At 39.3% G+C, this 17,322-nt stretch overlaps 1 protein-coding gene across 8 annotated transcripts in view; it reads left to right on the top strand.

The window, feature by feature from the left end:
- Window positions 1-17,322, top strand: part of PIEZO2 (piezo type mechanosensitive ion channel component 2) — a 239,562-nt gene that overhangs the window by 126,526 nt on the left and 95,714 nt on the right. For all 8 annotated transcript variants that reach the window (XM_069957790.1, XM_069957784.1, XM_069957789.1 and 5 more), the window contains exons 4-6: window positions 1,313-1,355; window positions 10,393-10,555; window positions 16,733-16,940. In XM_069957790.1, the coding sequence (XP_069813891.1) occupies window positions 1,313-1,355; window positions 10,393-10,555; window positions 16,733-16,940 (414 nt within the window). The remainder of the gene's footprint in view (window positions 1-1,312; window positions 1,356-10,392; window positions 10,556-16,732; window positions 16,941-17,322) is intronic.

Here is a 17,322-nt window from a genome sequence, read left to right as displayed (position 1 = left end):
CTCCAATTCTACCTAATTACCCACTCTACCTATCACTGACTACCTTCTCCCGATCTCACTACCCTCTCCAATTCTCCCTAATTACCCACCCTAACTATCACTGACTACCTTCTCCCGATCTCACTAACTGACCTCTCCAATTCTCCCCAATTACCCACCCTAACTATCACTGACTACCTTCTCCCGATCTCACTAACTGACCTCTCCAATTCTCCCCAATTACCCACCCTAACTATCACTGACTACCTTCTCCCGATCTCACTAACTGACCTCTCCAATTCTCCCTAATTACCCACTCTAATGCTGCGTTTACACGAAGCGATAATTCGCCCGATCGTACGATTAACGATTTCGAAGTAACGTTTTTTTATAACGATCAGCGTTTGGACGGAACGATATATCGTATGGAAAAATCGTTTTGCGATCACTTAAGCCTATCTCGCACATAGGTTAAATCGGTGAACGACTGTTTACACGGAACGATCTGCGAATTGTTTGTGAACGACCAACGACGATCTGAGAACATGTTCAAAGATCAAAATGAACGATTTATCGCTGGTCGCTTGATCATTTGCTGCATTTAAATGTACGATTATCGTTCGAATTCGATCGTTATCGTGCAAATTCGCACGATAATCGTTCTGTGTAAACGCAGCATAACTATCACTGACTACCTTCTCCCGATCTCACTAACTACCCTCTCCAATTCTCCCTAATTACCCACTCTACCTATCACTGACTACCTTCTCCCGATCTCACCAACTACCCTCTCCAATTCTCCCTAATTACCCACTCTACCTATCACTGACTACCTTCTCCCGATCTCACTAACTACCCTCTCCAATTCTCCCTAATTACCCACTCTACCTATCACTGACTACCTTCTCCCGATCTCACTAACTACCCTCTCCAATTCTCCCTAATTACCCACTCTACCTATCACTGACTACCTTCTCCCGATCTCACTAACTACCCTCTCCAATTCTCCCTAATTACCCACCCTAATTATCACTGACTACCTCCTCCCGATCTCACTATCTACCCTCTCCAATTCTCCCTAATTACCCACTCTACCTATCACTGACTACCTTCTCCCGATCTCACTAACTAGATGTTTGTCATTTTGTGTAAAAAAAAATGCAGGTGTGATGTTAATCTTAAATCAATATGTTGTTTCTATTTCTGTCTATGGTTTGAAATTGATATCTCCACCTTCTGTTGTTTTAAGTCAGTGCATTACTTTTTTTTTGCAAACTTTTGATGAATTTTGAGAAATGTATACTCATTAATGGTTGCACATCCTTTTTTACAGGTACAACATGGGAGAAAACAATTCGACAGATAGGTTTTGAAAGGTACGTAACATGCTTTGTAAAGAGGTATAAAGCAGTATTTTAAGTATCCTGGACATCTTAGGGAAGCTCTGCTAAACACATAGCACCAGGAATATGCTGAAAATTACCACAAAACAGTAAAGTACATGACGTACTTCAGATGTATCTTGATTAGATTTTATATGTATTGCATTTTGCTTGACAGTTTTAAAAAGTGTGTGGAAAAGGGGGCATGGTTATGCCTTCTGAGGGACAAATATGTTGGAATCCTGTCCAAATGGAAGCTGTGCACAAACAGGCGTGGGCCTCATTAACTTCTATGACTGCTAGTAACATGGGTAATTTCAAACTACAGTATATACATGTTTTTACTCAGACCTTAAAGCATACTTTGTGTTCATGTGGTCCATCAAAGTAAATGAGGTGCCTGTCTTACATGGAGATGTCGGCATCCCATTTTGACAGGATATGGCGGCATTCCATTTTGACAGGATACCGATGTTACCCTGCCTCAGAAGGCACTATGGAAGTGTGAATGCAACTTAAAGTGCATTGAATGTATTGAAAGCTCTGTCTATGTTCTTGTTAGATGCTACTTTCTTCTTACAATCTCACTGAATGTTGTAATGATACCAGATTCGTGTACTCTTCATTGTAGAAACATTGTGCAGGTGACATTTGAAAGGAAGCAGTAAACAAGGGGTACTCATGGAATTGTTGCTTCAGGTGTAGAGAAGGAAAAGTTATTGTCATAAAGTTCTTAGACGTCTGTTTTCTGTCTGATCTAATTGAGTGTCACACAGCTTAAATTATGCAGTCGCTGTCACTTCTGGTTTAGCTTTACTGAGATGCATCTTGGCTCTGACAATGGTAACCTCCTATTCAGTCAATGGTCCAGAATATCAATCTGTGTAAACCAAAAACTGGTTCTTCTTATTTTCACGAGTCACATCTCAGGTTTAATCTTACTAGAGCTTATTTAGATATGATAGCTGAGCTGTAATTGGTTGCTAAAGGCAAATTACACCAGTTTTTGGTTCATAAATAAAGAATATACTTAGTGGGTAAGTGACCGGGGAAAAGGGGGGGGGGCATCGGCAATTAAATCCACATGACCTAATAGGACTCTTGAATACATTTGTTCAATTAGGCCAAAAATCATATGAATTAAAGTAATGCAATACCAAAAACACTTCAGAAAGGCTAATTGTAAACCTTGCATAACAAGATAGTATACAAGATTTGACATTAGTCTAGAATCTAGCCATAAAGTTCATGCTCCTTGAACAATGTGTATTTTAAAAAGTGTTGTATACTTGAAATAAGCATACAGTTCATAAACTCTCTTAAAGGGGTTATCCAGCACTACAAAAACATTGCCACTTTCTTCCAGAGACAGCACTGCTCTTGTCTCCAGTTTGGATTGGGTTTGCCACTTAGTTTCATTGAAGTGAATGGAGCTTATTTGCAAACCACACCTGACCTGGACACAGGAGTAGTGTTGTCTCTGGAAGCTGGTAGCCATGTTTTTGTAGCGCTGGATAACCCCTTTAAGGCTATGTTCCCACAACATCTCTTTTTGGCTCCAAAACACAACCATTTTATGCAAATGAGGGCCATACGTTGCATAAAATGGCTGCATTTTGGTGCCAAAATGGCGGCTGTCCAAAAAAAAAAAAAAAAGCATCAGCAAAAGACGTGTGAATATAACCTTAGGCCTTAGGTCTGCTATTTTTCTTCTGTGCAATTTGGTCTGTAATTGCATCCTGATACATCCATATTCACTGATGAACTGGTAAAACAAAATGTGACTAGTTTGCTTTGATAAGCGTGTTTCACGGACATCATGGATGCGACATCTGTGAAAGACACGGATCCCATAGACTTCTATTGGCTAATCCATGCAGTGATCACGTCAAGTTATGACATGTCCTAATTTTTTTCCGGCACGGATGGCAGTGCAGATGGTTCGTCTGAATAGACTCATAGGATTTAATGGCCTGGAAAATCGCTCATGGTTGCTGATCCGCAATCACAGACAATTTCACAGTATCTATGAATGCAGCCTAAATGTAATGACTTATTACCCATCTAGTGACTTAATGTAAGAGATAATTTACTTGTCTATGGTGCTAAAGACAATTTGTTTTAGAGGATCAAAATCTGCCCCATCGATCAGTTGACACATTTTCTTTGTCTATAGTTGAAAATTGTCCAACTGAGAAAAAAATGTGTCGGACAATGTAAATACATAATATTATTTTTTATGGCACAAAAATTCACAATGTAGAGCAAATGATCATTGTCAAATCTTTAAGTAGGACCAGTTTTGTATTGCATACTGTCCAACAGCAGTTACTTCTTTTTTAAAACTCTAATTGCTCTATTTAAATAAACGGAATCCTCTTCTACAGTAAATATAACACAGAACTCCTATAGGCAAGATTACTGGAAGCCACACTCCAGCAGTAAATTCAGCATAGCAGTATGTTCTTGTACTGTTTGCACCTGTTTATAACTTTTCAGACAGTATATTTTCTTACATAAGTGCCAATATGTTATCTGGTAAACACAAGCTTAGGGAGGGTTTAGAGTCTTTCATTTTGATCAACCCTTCTCTTTGATCTACTAGCTTGTCTAAGTGATGACTGTTTTCATTGGGTAATAGTTGTGATCTATAATTCCATTTAACATAGTAATGATTATATTGATCTTGGGCGGACCATTATCAAGAGATGCAGTGTTTGTAGACCATAAATATTGGGCCCCTCGTTGATATCGGGTAAGATAACATAGGGTTTGTAGCTTGTCACAGTCAGATAGTGACTTTGCATTACTCCTTTTAGACTATGTATGATATCTCACAGCACAGTTGGTTTGTGAATATATATGTTTCTCATCAGTTGTCTTTTAAGAAGCAGGAGATACAAATACAATTAGATAACCACAGACTGGTTATAAATAAAATACATGCAGCATTGTTATCAAGACACAGTGCCCTACATTTTCTCAGCTGAAATGGCCAATATTGACTATTTGGGTCGACCATTGTTTTAACATAATACGCAAAAAAAATTTGTAGTGGCCAACTGTAGACTTCTGTCGCCAAAACAGTGTCACATATGATCAATTGGCCACATTGTGGCCTATGTTATTCCTAAGTGATCGGCCATATTAAAGACAATGTATTACCTACATTTCTTTTACTGATAAGAGGCAGATACTGAAATACATTTTTTTTTCTAATCTGTTTCTATTTTCAGTTTCATTTTTTTTGATAGGCGATAAATTTTGATGGCCCCCTTTAAAAAATTTTAATGCTGTGGACAGGTAAAGATTTGCACCAAAGCTTACACCGATTCCACCTATTGTAGTTAATAAATAGCAACTATGGCGCCCCACAGACCAGCGTTATCACATGCATATTGTTGTGTCCATATTGCACATGCAAATCCCTGCCTGACTGCAAGTCTGATGACCAGAACTGACAAATGCCAGGCCAAGCTTGGCAGTCTGCAAAAATGCCTTAATAATATGCCTCTGTGCAACTCATTTCTTACACTTTTCATATTTGATGAGTGATTAGAAAAGTTGTACATTTTATCACCAAAATGGTGCAGGTCCATTTGCAAATTTAAATGCACCAAAAACGGTCATTTGGTCCTAGTTATAAAATCTGTAGCCGAAAAGCAGAGGTGTTTCCCTGGGCAACCAATCAAATAATTACTTTCTTTGGTGGGTGCTAGGAAATTACTCTTGCTATAGACACCATCCACTGTGGTATATTGAAATAATATGCAATGTAGAGAATTTAGACTAAAGCACCAAATTAAATTCCAATAGTCATTGTTCTAGAACATATTCATTTCTTCCTTGATGAAATGTACTTAATAATTCTAAGAAGGGAATTACTCCACTACAGGGCTTACATGGACAGCATGTTCGTGAAACACGGGACGTGTGTATAAGGCCTAACAGTTGAAACGTTCTAGCAGTAGCTGGAATTGTTTAATCCTGATTGTTTAATCCTGATTGTGGTCAGTAGCACCTGCAGCATCTAGGCAGTTAGGCTGCATTAACATGTCTGTGATATACGGTCCGTATGTCAGCTGTATATCAAAGAATGAACTCTTCACCTCTTACGGGACTCCTTGCATCATTATTTATTATGGTTCAGAGAACTCCGGAAGAGTTGAGGCACTACGCTGAACTTACACAGTCAAGTAAAAAATGAAAACCCTTTTTGCCAAGTACTGCCATCCAGTGAAGCAGTTAAAAAAATCTGTTTAGTTGTTACGGGCAACATCTTGCCCCTTATCCAACACTTTCAGAAATAAGGCCTAATAATCTGCTTTCGACAATTATCATTTCTGGAGGAAGTGGCCACACAAATGAGCGAGTAAACATCTACCTGACTCATTTCTTATATTTTAGTCCTGCAAATATTTGAGGGATAAAGTCTGCAACAAAAACATTTGGTTGTCAAATAAGTTTGTAGGAGTAACAAAAAGCATTCATGTTTAGTCTGAGAGGTACACAAAGTTCCTATTACTTAACCAGGCTAAAAGAAAGCATCTATGTCTGGAAGGAGAACTCAAAGGAAGCACTGATGGGAAGCTCTGTTACAGTTCTAGACACAGTGTGTAGCCAGTAACTGCTAAGAAATTCTGCATCTCAGCGCCTTGTAGTCTGAAATGAAGGCTTGATTGACTTACCACTTGCCGGCTCATCGCAGGATGTTGTTCTTATTAAATATACTCTAAACATTTTTATACTATCACATAGTAACTATGCCTCTGTGATTAAATCCCTACAGCTGCCAAGTCTTTGGAATTAAAAAGATACGTCTAAACGTGGTGCGGTGTGCTTACCAATGCCGAAGGGAGGCAGCCATTTTATATCAAGGACCGTTCAGTATTAGGCTATACTCACACATAGGGGGAAGATTTATAATACATGGTGTAAAGTGAAACTGGCTCAGTTGCCCCTAGCAACCAATCAGATTCCATTTTTCATTCTTCACAGACTCTTTGGAAAATGAAAGTTGGAATCTAATTGGTTGCTAGGGGCAACTGAGCCAGTTTCACTTTACACCATGTTTGATAAATCTCCCCCATAGTGTCCCTGTCAGTATTTTGGTCAGATTGTGTCTACCAAAACCAGGAATGATTTCACAACACAGAATAGGTACTAAAATTTTTCTCTGTTGGTTCCATTCCTGGTTTTGGATAAAAATACTGATCACAACACTGACCGAAATACTGACCAAAATACTATGTGTGACCATAGCCTTAGGTAAAACAGTCACATGCTTACACAATACAAAAGTTTCAAAGAAGCGTAAAAGAGGTTTTTTTTTTTTTTAATTATGTGGCCGGGGATGCAGGCGTTTTTTTTATATACTTACACCCCCTGACACTGCTGGCAGCACCCTGCCTCTGCTGGTGTCCTCTTTTTCACTAGATCCGCTGACGTGCTGTGTGGACAGGAAATACCCTCTCAGCAGCTGATCTCTATGCTGTCAGTTCTTATCAGCTGCTGAGCAGTCATTTTCTGTCCATGTGGAACGTCAGTAAAACTAGTAGTAAACTAAACACTAATGGGAATTGAGCAAACAGTGCACCCCCACAAGCTGTGCTCTTTCTGTAACTCCTAAGTTCTGTAACTCCTAAGTTAGGCCTCTTTTACACGACAGTAATTGCTAAGCATTTTGCATTAGTGTTTCTAAGCCAAAGCTAGTAGTGGAACATAAACAGGGAAAAACGATAATGGAAGAATTTGCACCTTTTTCTTTGTTTTGGACCCACTCCTAACTTTGGCAAAAAAATATTGATGTAAAATAGTAGCGTGTGAAAGTGGCCTCAAAGTGTTTTCTGGAAACTGTCAGCACCTTTTCATTACACAAATGTGTTTGATAGACACAAATAGAAAGCAGCTATCTGTGGAAAAGTGGATGTGCTGTTTCAAATTTCCAGGTATTTGCCAGGTGCATTCATTGGCGATGCCAAGAAATTATTTTATGTCAAACAGCGAATCAATAGAAGATCAACTCAGATCACAATGAAAGGCAAAAGCCTAGTCTAGAATAAAGGCAGAGATACATTGGGGGAGATTTATCAAACTGGTGTAACGTAGAATTGTCTTAGTTGCCCATGGCAAGCATGCAAGATTCCACCTTTCATTTTTCCAAAGTCTGAGAGGAATGACATGTGGAATCTGATTGGTTTCTAGTTTCTGATTGGTTTGATAAATCTCCCCCATTGTTGTTGTTTTTACTTAGTTGTCAGGAACAAGAGATGGACAGCTTTAGCTGCTGTACAATTTCAATGGGAAATTCTATTTTAATCAAACCATTGTAGTATTTCACACAGTAAAGATAAATATTATAGCCACCTCTGCAAAGTGTTAAAAACTTTATACTTTCAATAACTGGCACCTAAACATTCATTTGGTCGACAGTTATCTCTCCTGTCCTTCCTATGCACACGAACATTGAGGCACGGCTGCTGCCCTATAATAAATATTGCCAAACTTGTAGTCACTGGCAAGTACGGCTGGCTCTCCAAGGTGTATAGCGGCCTCTCAACTCTCCACAAACCGATAAAGTCAGTAGAGAGAAGTTTCGGGCATGTTGTTTTTACATCATCCTACTCTTTTGTTCTTGGATGCATAAGCTGGAGCTAGAGTAGTCTGGCTGCGGCTTATCAAAAGAGATACTCATCAGTCAACAGTTATTGAAAAAATACCATTAGGGATTTAAGAAAAATAGTTTTTTCAGCATGACAGCATTCAGATGGACCCTAAAACTGGTTTATCCAGTGGCATTCTCTCCATAAATGGAGGAATAAACTGAATTTGTATGGTTTCACTACCACAGTAATTGGCTAGATTTTTGGAAGTTGCAGTACTTTCTAAATGTGTCAACAAACATCCTGGCCTTGTATTGGTTTCATTTACACATATTTCAGGTTTGTTAGTTCAGAAACCCAGCTACAGCCTATACTATGGGTAGCATATGAATGTCTTACTAAATATTTTGTGTGATATATTACTGTAATTAATTCTAATTACTTTGAACAATTCCTTTCCCAATAGCTAAAATTGTGATATCCCTTTAAATTCCTTTAAATTGCATTGCAGCTTTCTTATTTCTCCCTATGTATAGTTTTCTTCCATATAACACTACAGCATGTACTGGGGCAATGTTGGCTCCCAGTTATGGAGGTTACACAGTAACTTTAGAATCTGCTTGGAGGAAGCTGCTGTTTTTATTTTGAGACATTTTCATTTTGAAGCTTAAGCAAAATAAGGCTCGCTTGTTTTACCAGTCGAAGTGCAGAAGTGATATGACTCATGCGTCTCAGTGAAGATCAATCTGCCAAACATTAATACTGGCCAAAGCCTCTGCATGCTTCTATATTCAAACATTACACGATAATTAGAGCTATTCCAGTTGTATAAAACATGCCTAAATGAATGTTTTGACAGGGAAGATGTGTAATTTCCTTTGTTGCATTCCCTTTGCTGAGTGAGGATGTGCATTATCACTTAAGCACCCACACATATCCTGGTCTGGATTCCCACATACAGTGCCAAATGGATTAATATCTTTTTATTAATAACTTTATATAAATTTTAAATCACAGTGTAGATATTGTAGTCATTAGCAGGACAGCCGCCAAATGGATGAGATAGCGGATGGAGCGACAAACTGCACCTGATGAGCAGGTTAATAAAGGTTGACTCTTGCCGATAATGGGGTAACCCACACAAATAGTTGTTGAATCATTCTACTGTCCTTTTGCTTTTCTTGTTCATTGGCCGTACATCCCCAGTATATAGAGAGATTTGTGGCCAACAGATAAGGATTCATTCAACCTGGTAAAACTATACAATCAGCTGACAAACCAGTGCTTGCTCATTTGTTAGCTGAACTTTGGGCCTATTAGACTGGACAATATTCACTTCTTATGCTACGTTTACACCGAACGATTATCGGGCGAATTTTCGCGATAACGATCGAATTCGAACGACAATCGTACGTGTAAACGCGGCGAACGATCGATAAATCGTTCATTTTGATCTTTTAACATGTTCGTCGTTCGCAAAAAAATTTGCCGATCGTTCCGTGTAAACAGTCTTTTACTGATTTTACCTATGTGTGAGATAGGCTTAAGCGATCGCAAAACGATTGCAAAACGAATTTTCTGTACGATATATCGTTTCATCTAAACGCTGATCGTTAAAAAAAAAAATCGTTACTTCGAAATCGTTAATCGTACGATCGGGCGAATTATCGCTCCGTGTAAACTTAGCATTAGGGTCCATTTACACAGAAAGATTATCTGACAGATTATCTGCCAAAGATTTGAAGCCAAATCCAGGAAAAGACTATACACAGAGATCAGGTCATAAAGGAAAGCCTGAGATTTCTCCTCTTTTCAAATCCATTCCTGGCTTTGGCTTCAAATTTGGCAGATAATCTGTCAGATAATCTTTCTGTGTAAATGGACCCTTAGTTCCTAATATTTCTGGGTAATAGAGCTATTTGCAGAGAATACATTTATCAGCAATCATACAGATCACATAATAGATGCATTTCAATGTTTAGCATTTTAAGGGTGGGTTTACACTACGGAATTCTCGCGGATAAACTCTGCGGAATTCCGCAGTATGTCCGCGCGCACGGCCGTGCGCCTTTTTGCTGGCTCCATAGACACCATTCTATGGGCCAGCGTATTCCGCTATCCGCCGAAAGAAGTGACATGTCACTTCTTTCGACGGATAGCGGAATACGCCGGCCCATTGAATGGTGTTTATGGAGCCGGTGGAAAGGAGCGCAGCCATGCGCGCGGACAGCAAACGGAATTCCGCGCAGTTTATCCGCGAGAATTCCGTAGTGTGAACCCAACCTTTAGGGTGGAAAATCCTAGCAATGTAGGGCTGTAATATTTTAAGATGGAAAAAAGGATAGCAAAACATACAGCAGCTACACCTATAATTGTTTTATACAATAAATTCCTTCCAGTTCATTGCCAATCTACTTTTGTGTCCACAGTGTAAAGGGAGCAGATGCTGGCAATGGAATTCGGGTTTTTGTACCAGACATTGGGATGTTTATTGCTAGTTTGGCCACTTGGCTGTTTTGCAAGAAACTTGTCCAAACACCGGTGACTGAGGAAGATGCACAGTACAACACAGAGTTTGTAAATGAAGAAATGGTGAGTGGAAATTTGTTCTACCTCTAAGAATAATTCTATGCATGTTTGTTGCCATAGCAGTTCTTTATTTACTATGCATATTTAAAGGGGTTTTCTCACCCCCATCACTTGTTCTTAGCATACAAGATGTGTATGTCATTGGTGGGGGTTCTAGTACAGCACTTGTCTAGCTTCATCCATTCTGTAGAGTTGAAATGGACAGCAGTGCACAGGTGGGGTCCCAGCGGTCAGCCACTCCTGATGTATCCTGTGGATAGATGATGAGTGTTGCTGGAGGGAAAAACACCTATTTAAAATGTTTAACATATCCTAGCAGTGCTTTGTATGCCATATAAAGGATTGTAGAAATAGAGTTGCCACCTGTACACTGCTCATGTGCCGTGCCAGCCACAGTATGTCAGCCACAGGATATCAGAATGTTACTAGTGGTATCTAAAATCCATGTATTCCAAAATGAAATGCCCTGTAAGTGTAGTTTCCAGCCTCCCCCACAGCCACAATAAATAGTCCCAGGCACATATCTTGGCCCCATTAAAGGGGTTATCCAGCAAAAATCTTTTTCTTTCAAATCAACTGGTGTCGAAATTTATATAGATTTGTAATTTACTTCTATTAGGAAACGTTTTATTTTCAGTCTGAGACAGTGCTCTCTGCTGACATCTCTGGCCAAGACAGGAACTGTTCAGAGTAGGACAGGTTTTCTATAGGGATTTTCGCTGGATAACCCCTTTAAGCCCCTGACCAATTCGGGACCACTGCCCACATACAGTATAATATGTTGTTTTTTTTGCTACCAGAGGCCCAACAGGAGCAGTGACTCTTACAGACCTCATGTCCTATGCAGCACTGCTTTCTAATCAGCAGAAAGGCAGAACTTGTCAATGGGTATTGTTTACTGCAGCATTAATAGAAAGTTACCATTGACGTGATAATGAAAGATAACCTTCATAATGACATTGGTATTTCTCTGCACATTTGTAGAAATAGTTTTCTATATGAAGGACTGTGCACACTGTGCACATAAATCATCTGGTATTGAAGAGATGACTGCTTTATTTTCACTTGCAGCTGTGAAATGAACTTTCTCCACCTCTATATCTTAAGACCTGCATTGCACTCATGGGCCTGGGATACTTTCCAGCTCAATTCACCTGCTTTACATTTCAAAATCCTAATAAAAGTGCCTGGAGGGAAGTTAGCTCCAAGTATGCAACCAATAGGGTGGTAATGACTTGGATAGAAGCCTGATATCTGGCAGAATGTCTCACTTCATGAAATACTGCATATTAAAAGTCTGCTTCAGTGTAACACATAATTATCTCTACTGATTCTTTGAAACCCATTTAGTCCCAATGCATATGTTATACAGTAAAGTACTGATTCCTTATTCATTATTGCTTCTATATTTCTGTTGAGTCTGTTTGTACAATGCACTGTATCTACTTCAATAGCTACAATTATATTTGTGTTAAAAAAGATAATGAAGTCGGTTTTGTATGAAAACTGTAGAATAATCCTTCATATACTACTTTTTCTTTGTGATTCTGCAATACAAATTCAGTTATGAGATGGGTGCCCTATTCAGAATGCTCATCTCTTGGCCAGAGTGGAGAATGGCTACAAAGAGCATCTCTTTAAAGTACTTGTCCGGTCCTGTATTACTCAGACAACCTATTGATTTGAATGGGCACCATGTATTAACACATTTCTCCAGTGATGGCACTGCAAGGAAATTGGACACTTATGGTCAATAAATGAGCAGGGTTTTTATAATGTACTTTTGTACTGTATAATCAGCTTCTAGGACGGACCGGCAAACTATATTTTTTATAAGAAAAGGACACCCACCTAGAAATAACTGATGGGTAGTGGGGACTAAAAGTTGCTTGGTGTTTGTCCTTTTCCTAGACAAAATGTATTTAAATTGTCATAGACTTATAACGTCTCTTTTTCTCTTTGGGGGACAGCCACCTACAGTAGCAACAGCTAATAGTGGGGCAACACTCACTTGGCAGGAGTCTTGTGAATTGGAGACAGTAACTGTAGTACTGACCATTATGTGTTTGTAGGGACATGCACTTCAAGTTAGTTGATGAAGTTCTATCCTAGACCAAAGTCATCATTTTTACATCATGTGCATATTAGAGATGAGCGAACCTTGAGCATGCTCGAGTCGATCCGAACCCGAACTTTCGGCATTTGATTAGCGGTGGCTGCTAAAGTTGGATAAAGCCCTAAGGCTATGTGGAAAACATGGATATAGTCATTGGCCGTATCCATGTTTTCCAGACAACCTTAGAGCTTTATCTAAGTTCTGCAGCCCCAGCTAATCAAATACCGAACGTTCGGGTTCGGATCGACTCGAACCCAAACCCAGTTCGCTCATCTCTAGTGCATATGTATTCAATACACAAATCAGTGTTAAATATCATGAAATAGAACACAAATTATGGCCCAGATTTATAAAAGTGTGTAAAATAAAATGTGATGTAAATGTTCTATAGCAACCAGCTCAGCTTACAGTTATAGAAAAATGAAAGCTGAGCTGTGATTGATTGTTTATACAGTTTATACCACTTTCTACTCTACACACTTTGATAAATCTGTTCCAATGTGTTTTAGATCTGCATTTGGTGGTGAAATTAACATTTTAAGGATAATGCTAGAGCTGCATGGAAATTCCAGGTGATACACAACTAAAAATTCCTTGTCACAATGTCTGGTTCCATGACTCAGCCACTCATTCTAGTGAATCAGGTCACTTTGCGACTTCACAAGTGACCGTGCAGTCAAAAAATTTTCATCCTGGGTGACCTTTTTGTGATTGGGGGTAGCAGCCGCAGCCTCTTGTGGGTTGCAATGTTAGGCTATGTTCACACTATGTATGAGACCGGCCGTTCCATAACCTGGCCAGGTCACGGAACGGCCGGTCTCTGAAAAGATCATCCCGGCCGGTACTGCAGTACCAACCGGATGATCTTTAGCACCGCTAAGTTCAGATGGGAGCGCATCAGTGCGTGCCGGCATCAGAACTTCCCACAGCACACAATGTAGCGCGCAGCTGGAGACGCTTGCTCCACTGTGTGCACTGACAGGGTTGTCTGCGGCCGTTAATCAATGAATAGCGGCAACAGAAAACTGACATGTCAGTTTTTTACGCCACCGCTAGGGATCCCGGCCTGAGTGTATACTTTGGGGGGCATTTATTAAGTCCGGCGTTTTTTACGCCGGACTTATAAATGCCCCCGCAGCTCCGGCGCTACGGGGATTTATGTAGAGGCGGACTGCGCACCGCCGAAAACCTACGCCAGCTGAGGACTGGAGTAGGTTTTCGGCGTACATTTGGGCGGAACGGATGGTAAATCGCGCGGACTCTGAGTCCGCGCCCTCCGTTCCGCCCACTACACGCCCCCTTTTTGCCCCCCTGGCGTACTTGGCGGAAAGTGCCGATTTGCCAATATTTTATTCGCAGATCGGCAATTTGCGTATAAAAAAATACGCAAATCAGCACTTTCTGCCGAAAATCATCCGTTCGCCGGATGATACATGTGGCCCTATGTGTATACAATCCGGCCGGGGCTCCTTCAGAAGGTAGCACTATGTAAGTTCTGTGGGAATCACGGCCGTTGTTACAATACAACTTACACTGTGCAAACATAGCCTTACCCAATTCATTTATATGTGTGGTTTAGTTGTGTGACCAGACAGCACAGCACAGTGGTTCCTGGTAGCATGTAGCTCTAACCTAAATAGATTATTATATTCTCTATGCTGAATTGTACTGTACTCTATACTCTATCTCTATATTATATTCTCTATATAAAACACTGATCAATACATAATATCAGAGAAAAGAAACCTCAAAGCATCAGCTTAAAAAAGAGATATCTAAGCCAGAAAATAATAAACATAAAAATTAAACATAATACAAGAGGAAAGGTTTGCGAAAGAAAAATTCCCCCTAATGAGTACCAATCAATGATATAGGAGATTGTACTTTGTAAATTCCTCCTCTTATATAGACATACATTATTTGTCCGAAGTCTTTCTAATAACCACAACCCAGTTGCCTTCACTTACATTAACCACAATGCAGTGAAGTACAGGTAGTGCGGCACAGTGAATGTGTGCTACAACACACAGCCGCCATGTAGCCCTAGCCTAAAGGTGAATAAAGTGTAGCTAATCTGGTAAGGATCACCTGCATACTTCCCCTATGTGTAGGCTACATTTCTAATTATATATCACAGAGTAGCTCATTCATTCGGATAATTGGAGAGGAAGAGGAAAGGTATGAAACATGAAATAAAAGTTTGCTAAGTCTGAACCTACTCAGTATGCTAAGGCTTATGAGCGGATATGAAGCAATTTCTGATGGTTGCAAAGCTTATATTTTCAGACCTGTGAACATTTATTCAAACATAGATGGTAGAAATGTATGAATTTACGTATTATATGCTTGTGGCTTGGCTTACTGATAATCATTACATATACTCTCGTACTATATACTCTAGAATGATGTATGTATATGCACCATTTAAATTGTTATGGAGAGGAAGGAAAGAAGCTAGCTGTGATGAATATAGATTACTGATCCAGATTTGTTATAGGTGAATTTGTCTCTTCCCTAGCAGGTTATACACCATGATTTTGCCGGACAATATTTGTTTTTTGCTAAATTTTACAAAAGTCTGACATACCTGATTTGACCCATCCTAAACCCTATAAGAAGGTGTTTTTCCTAACTTTAAATGGGTAATTTCTTTCACAAAATACAACATACATTCCCATAGGCTTCTCAACTGGACATAAGAAGATTCATGTTAGAAATCCAAATCTCTCTGAAACCCCCAATGTGTTATGGCTGCCTTCTTATTTTTTGTTAGAAAATAATAATGCACAATACTGAACCAAAGTAAGGCTGGGTTCACACACTGTTTATTTCAGGCAGTATTGTGGTCCTCATATTGAACCAAAACCAGGAGTGGATTGAAAACACAGGCTCTGTTCACACAATGTTAACATTGAGTGGATGGCCGCCATTTAATGGAAAATATTTGCAGTTGTTGTATTGAAATAATGGCAGTTCTTTACAGTTATATGGCGGCCATCCACTCAATTTCACCATTGTGTGAACAGATCCTTTCTGTGTTTTCAATCCACTCCTGGTTGAGGTTGCAATATGAGGACCACAATACTGCCTGAAATAAACTGTGTGTGAACCCAGCCTAACACTATGTAAAGGTGACCTTATAGTACAAATCCTAAATCGTGGTATGCAGCTAGTACCAGGCACCACCTGACAGCACTCTGGATTGTCTTTGGCTAGATTCTTTATGGAAAAGTGATGGCATTTCCCTGCTTTGGTGTTTATACATATCTGATGAGACAGTTAAAAGCTGAATGTCAACAAAATTTCACAGTGATGACTAATAAGAGTTTCTGGCCCCATTCTAGTAGCAGTAACAGCTGCGGTGCAGGCACCAGTGTTTTCCTGCCTGGGATGTATCGCTGTCTTGACATTTGCTTTGCTATACCATGCAGTCTGGAGCGCACGTGTACAAGTATTTCTGCAGACCCTTCATTTTTATGTGTGAGCTGTTTATAATTGCACTATATTATCTTTTTATGTTGTATTTCGTATGTTGCTTTGCAGACCTATTTTCAGTGGTGAGTTATTGCTCTTTAAAATAAAAAAAAACTACTATTGCAACATTACAATAAAAACAGATTAAAATGTATTCTTGCAGCTCTCTTTTGCAAACAAAGGATGCGCGTTTTCATGCTGTATGCCGTCTCGTGAACATCCATAGGGTGCTGTATTATGAAAATACTCCCGCTTAGACGCAATGCTTTTAGGGAAGAGTAGCTATTTTATACGGCTTCCAATGGAACATGGTTTGATTATTTTTCCCTATGCCTCCTATGAAATTAGAGGCCTAGGGAAGTAGAGTGGGTCCCCATAAACTTCTCGAAAGCTGTATGAAGCCATAATATAGTGGTGTGCAATAGTCATTATTCTCATATACAGCTTCAATGGAAAACTATAAGCGCTACTATACTGTATGTTAGTACAGTCAACCTTCTGGGAAACTGCACAGAAGAAAACTGTTGCTTTTGTATTGCAATTCTCTTCATTGATGATGTTAATTGATGATTTCATACTCTTCAATTCAGGCGGAGGTGGAGAAAATGGAGATGGATGATGCATTAATATATGAAGAAGACTTTGATGAAAACGATGGGGTTGAAGAAGCAGTAGAAAGTACAAAGTTAAAAATTCTCCGCAAGGTTGCCTCAATTGCCTCAAAACTTAAAGAATTTATTGGCAACATTATAGCCACTGCTGGAAAAGTAGTTGTTACAATATTACTTGGTATAACAGGTTAGTATTACACAGAATATTTTCTCCTCTTATGATATTAATATACAGATATGTAAGTAAGATGAGAAATGTATCACAGGGCAGTGCAAATCCGATATACGTCCCGCCACATAAAAAAGAAGAGCCACAGGCACTTAAAAAAGTTAAAAACTTTCTTCTCTTGATCATTTTAAGAAATGTCAAACACTATAACCTAAGAAACAATTAACACTGCAACAAAGTAAAGAAAGATTGAGCTTTATTGTACAAGTAAATATAAAATACACATACTGTACATACATCACATTTTAAGAAATTCTCATATAATTCTAAACATATCAATCTTGAACCTCAAGATGTGTTTTATGACATCTTAGGCTTCAGTCACATCACAATCAAGATC

This window comes from Dendropsophus ebraccatus, chromosome 2 (assembly GCF_027789765.1).
Source record: "Dendropsophus ebraccatus isolate aDenEbr1 chromosome 2, aDenEbr1.pat, whole genome shotgun sequence".
NCBI classification, from domain to species: domain Eukaryota; kingdom Metazoa; phylum Chordata; class Amphibia; order Anura; family Hylidae; genus Dendropsophus; species Dendropsophus ebraccatus.
The sequence above is the reverse complement of the archived record's forward strand: the minus strand, read 5'-3'. Positions and strand labels throughout refer to the sequence as shown.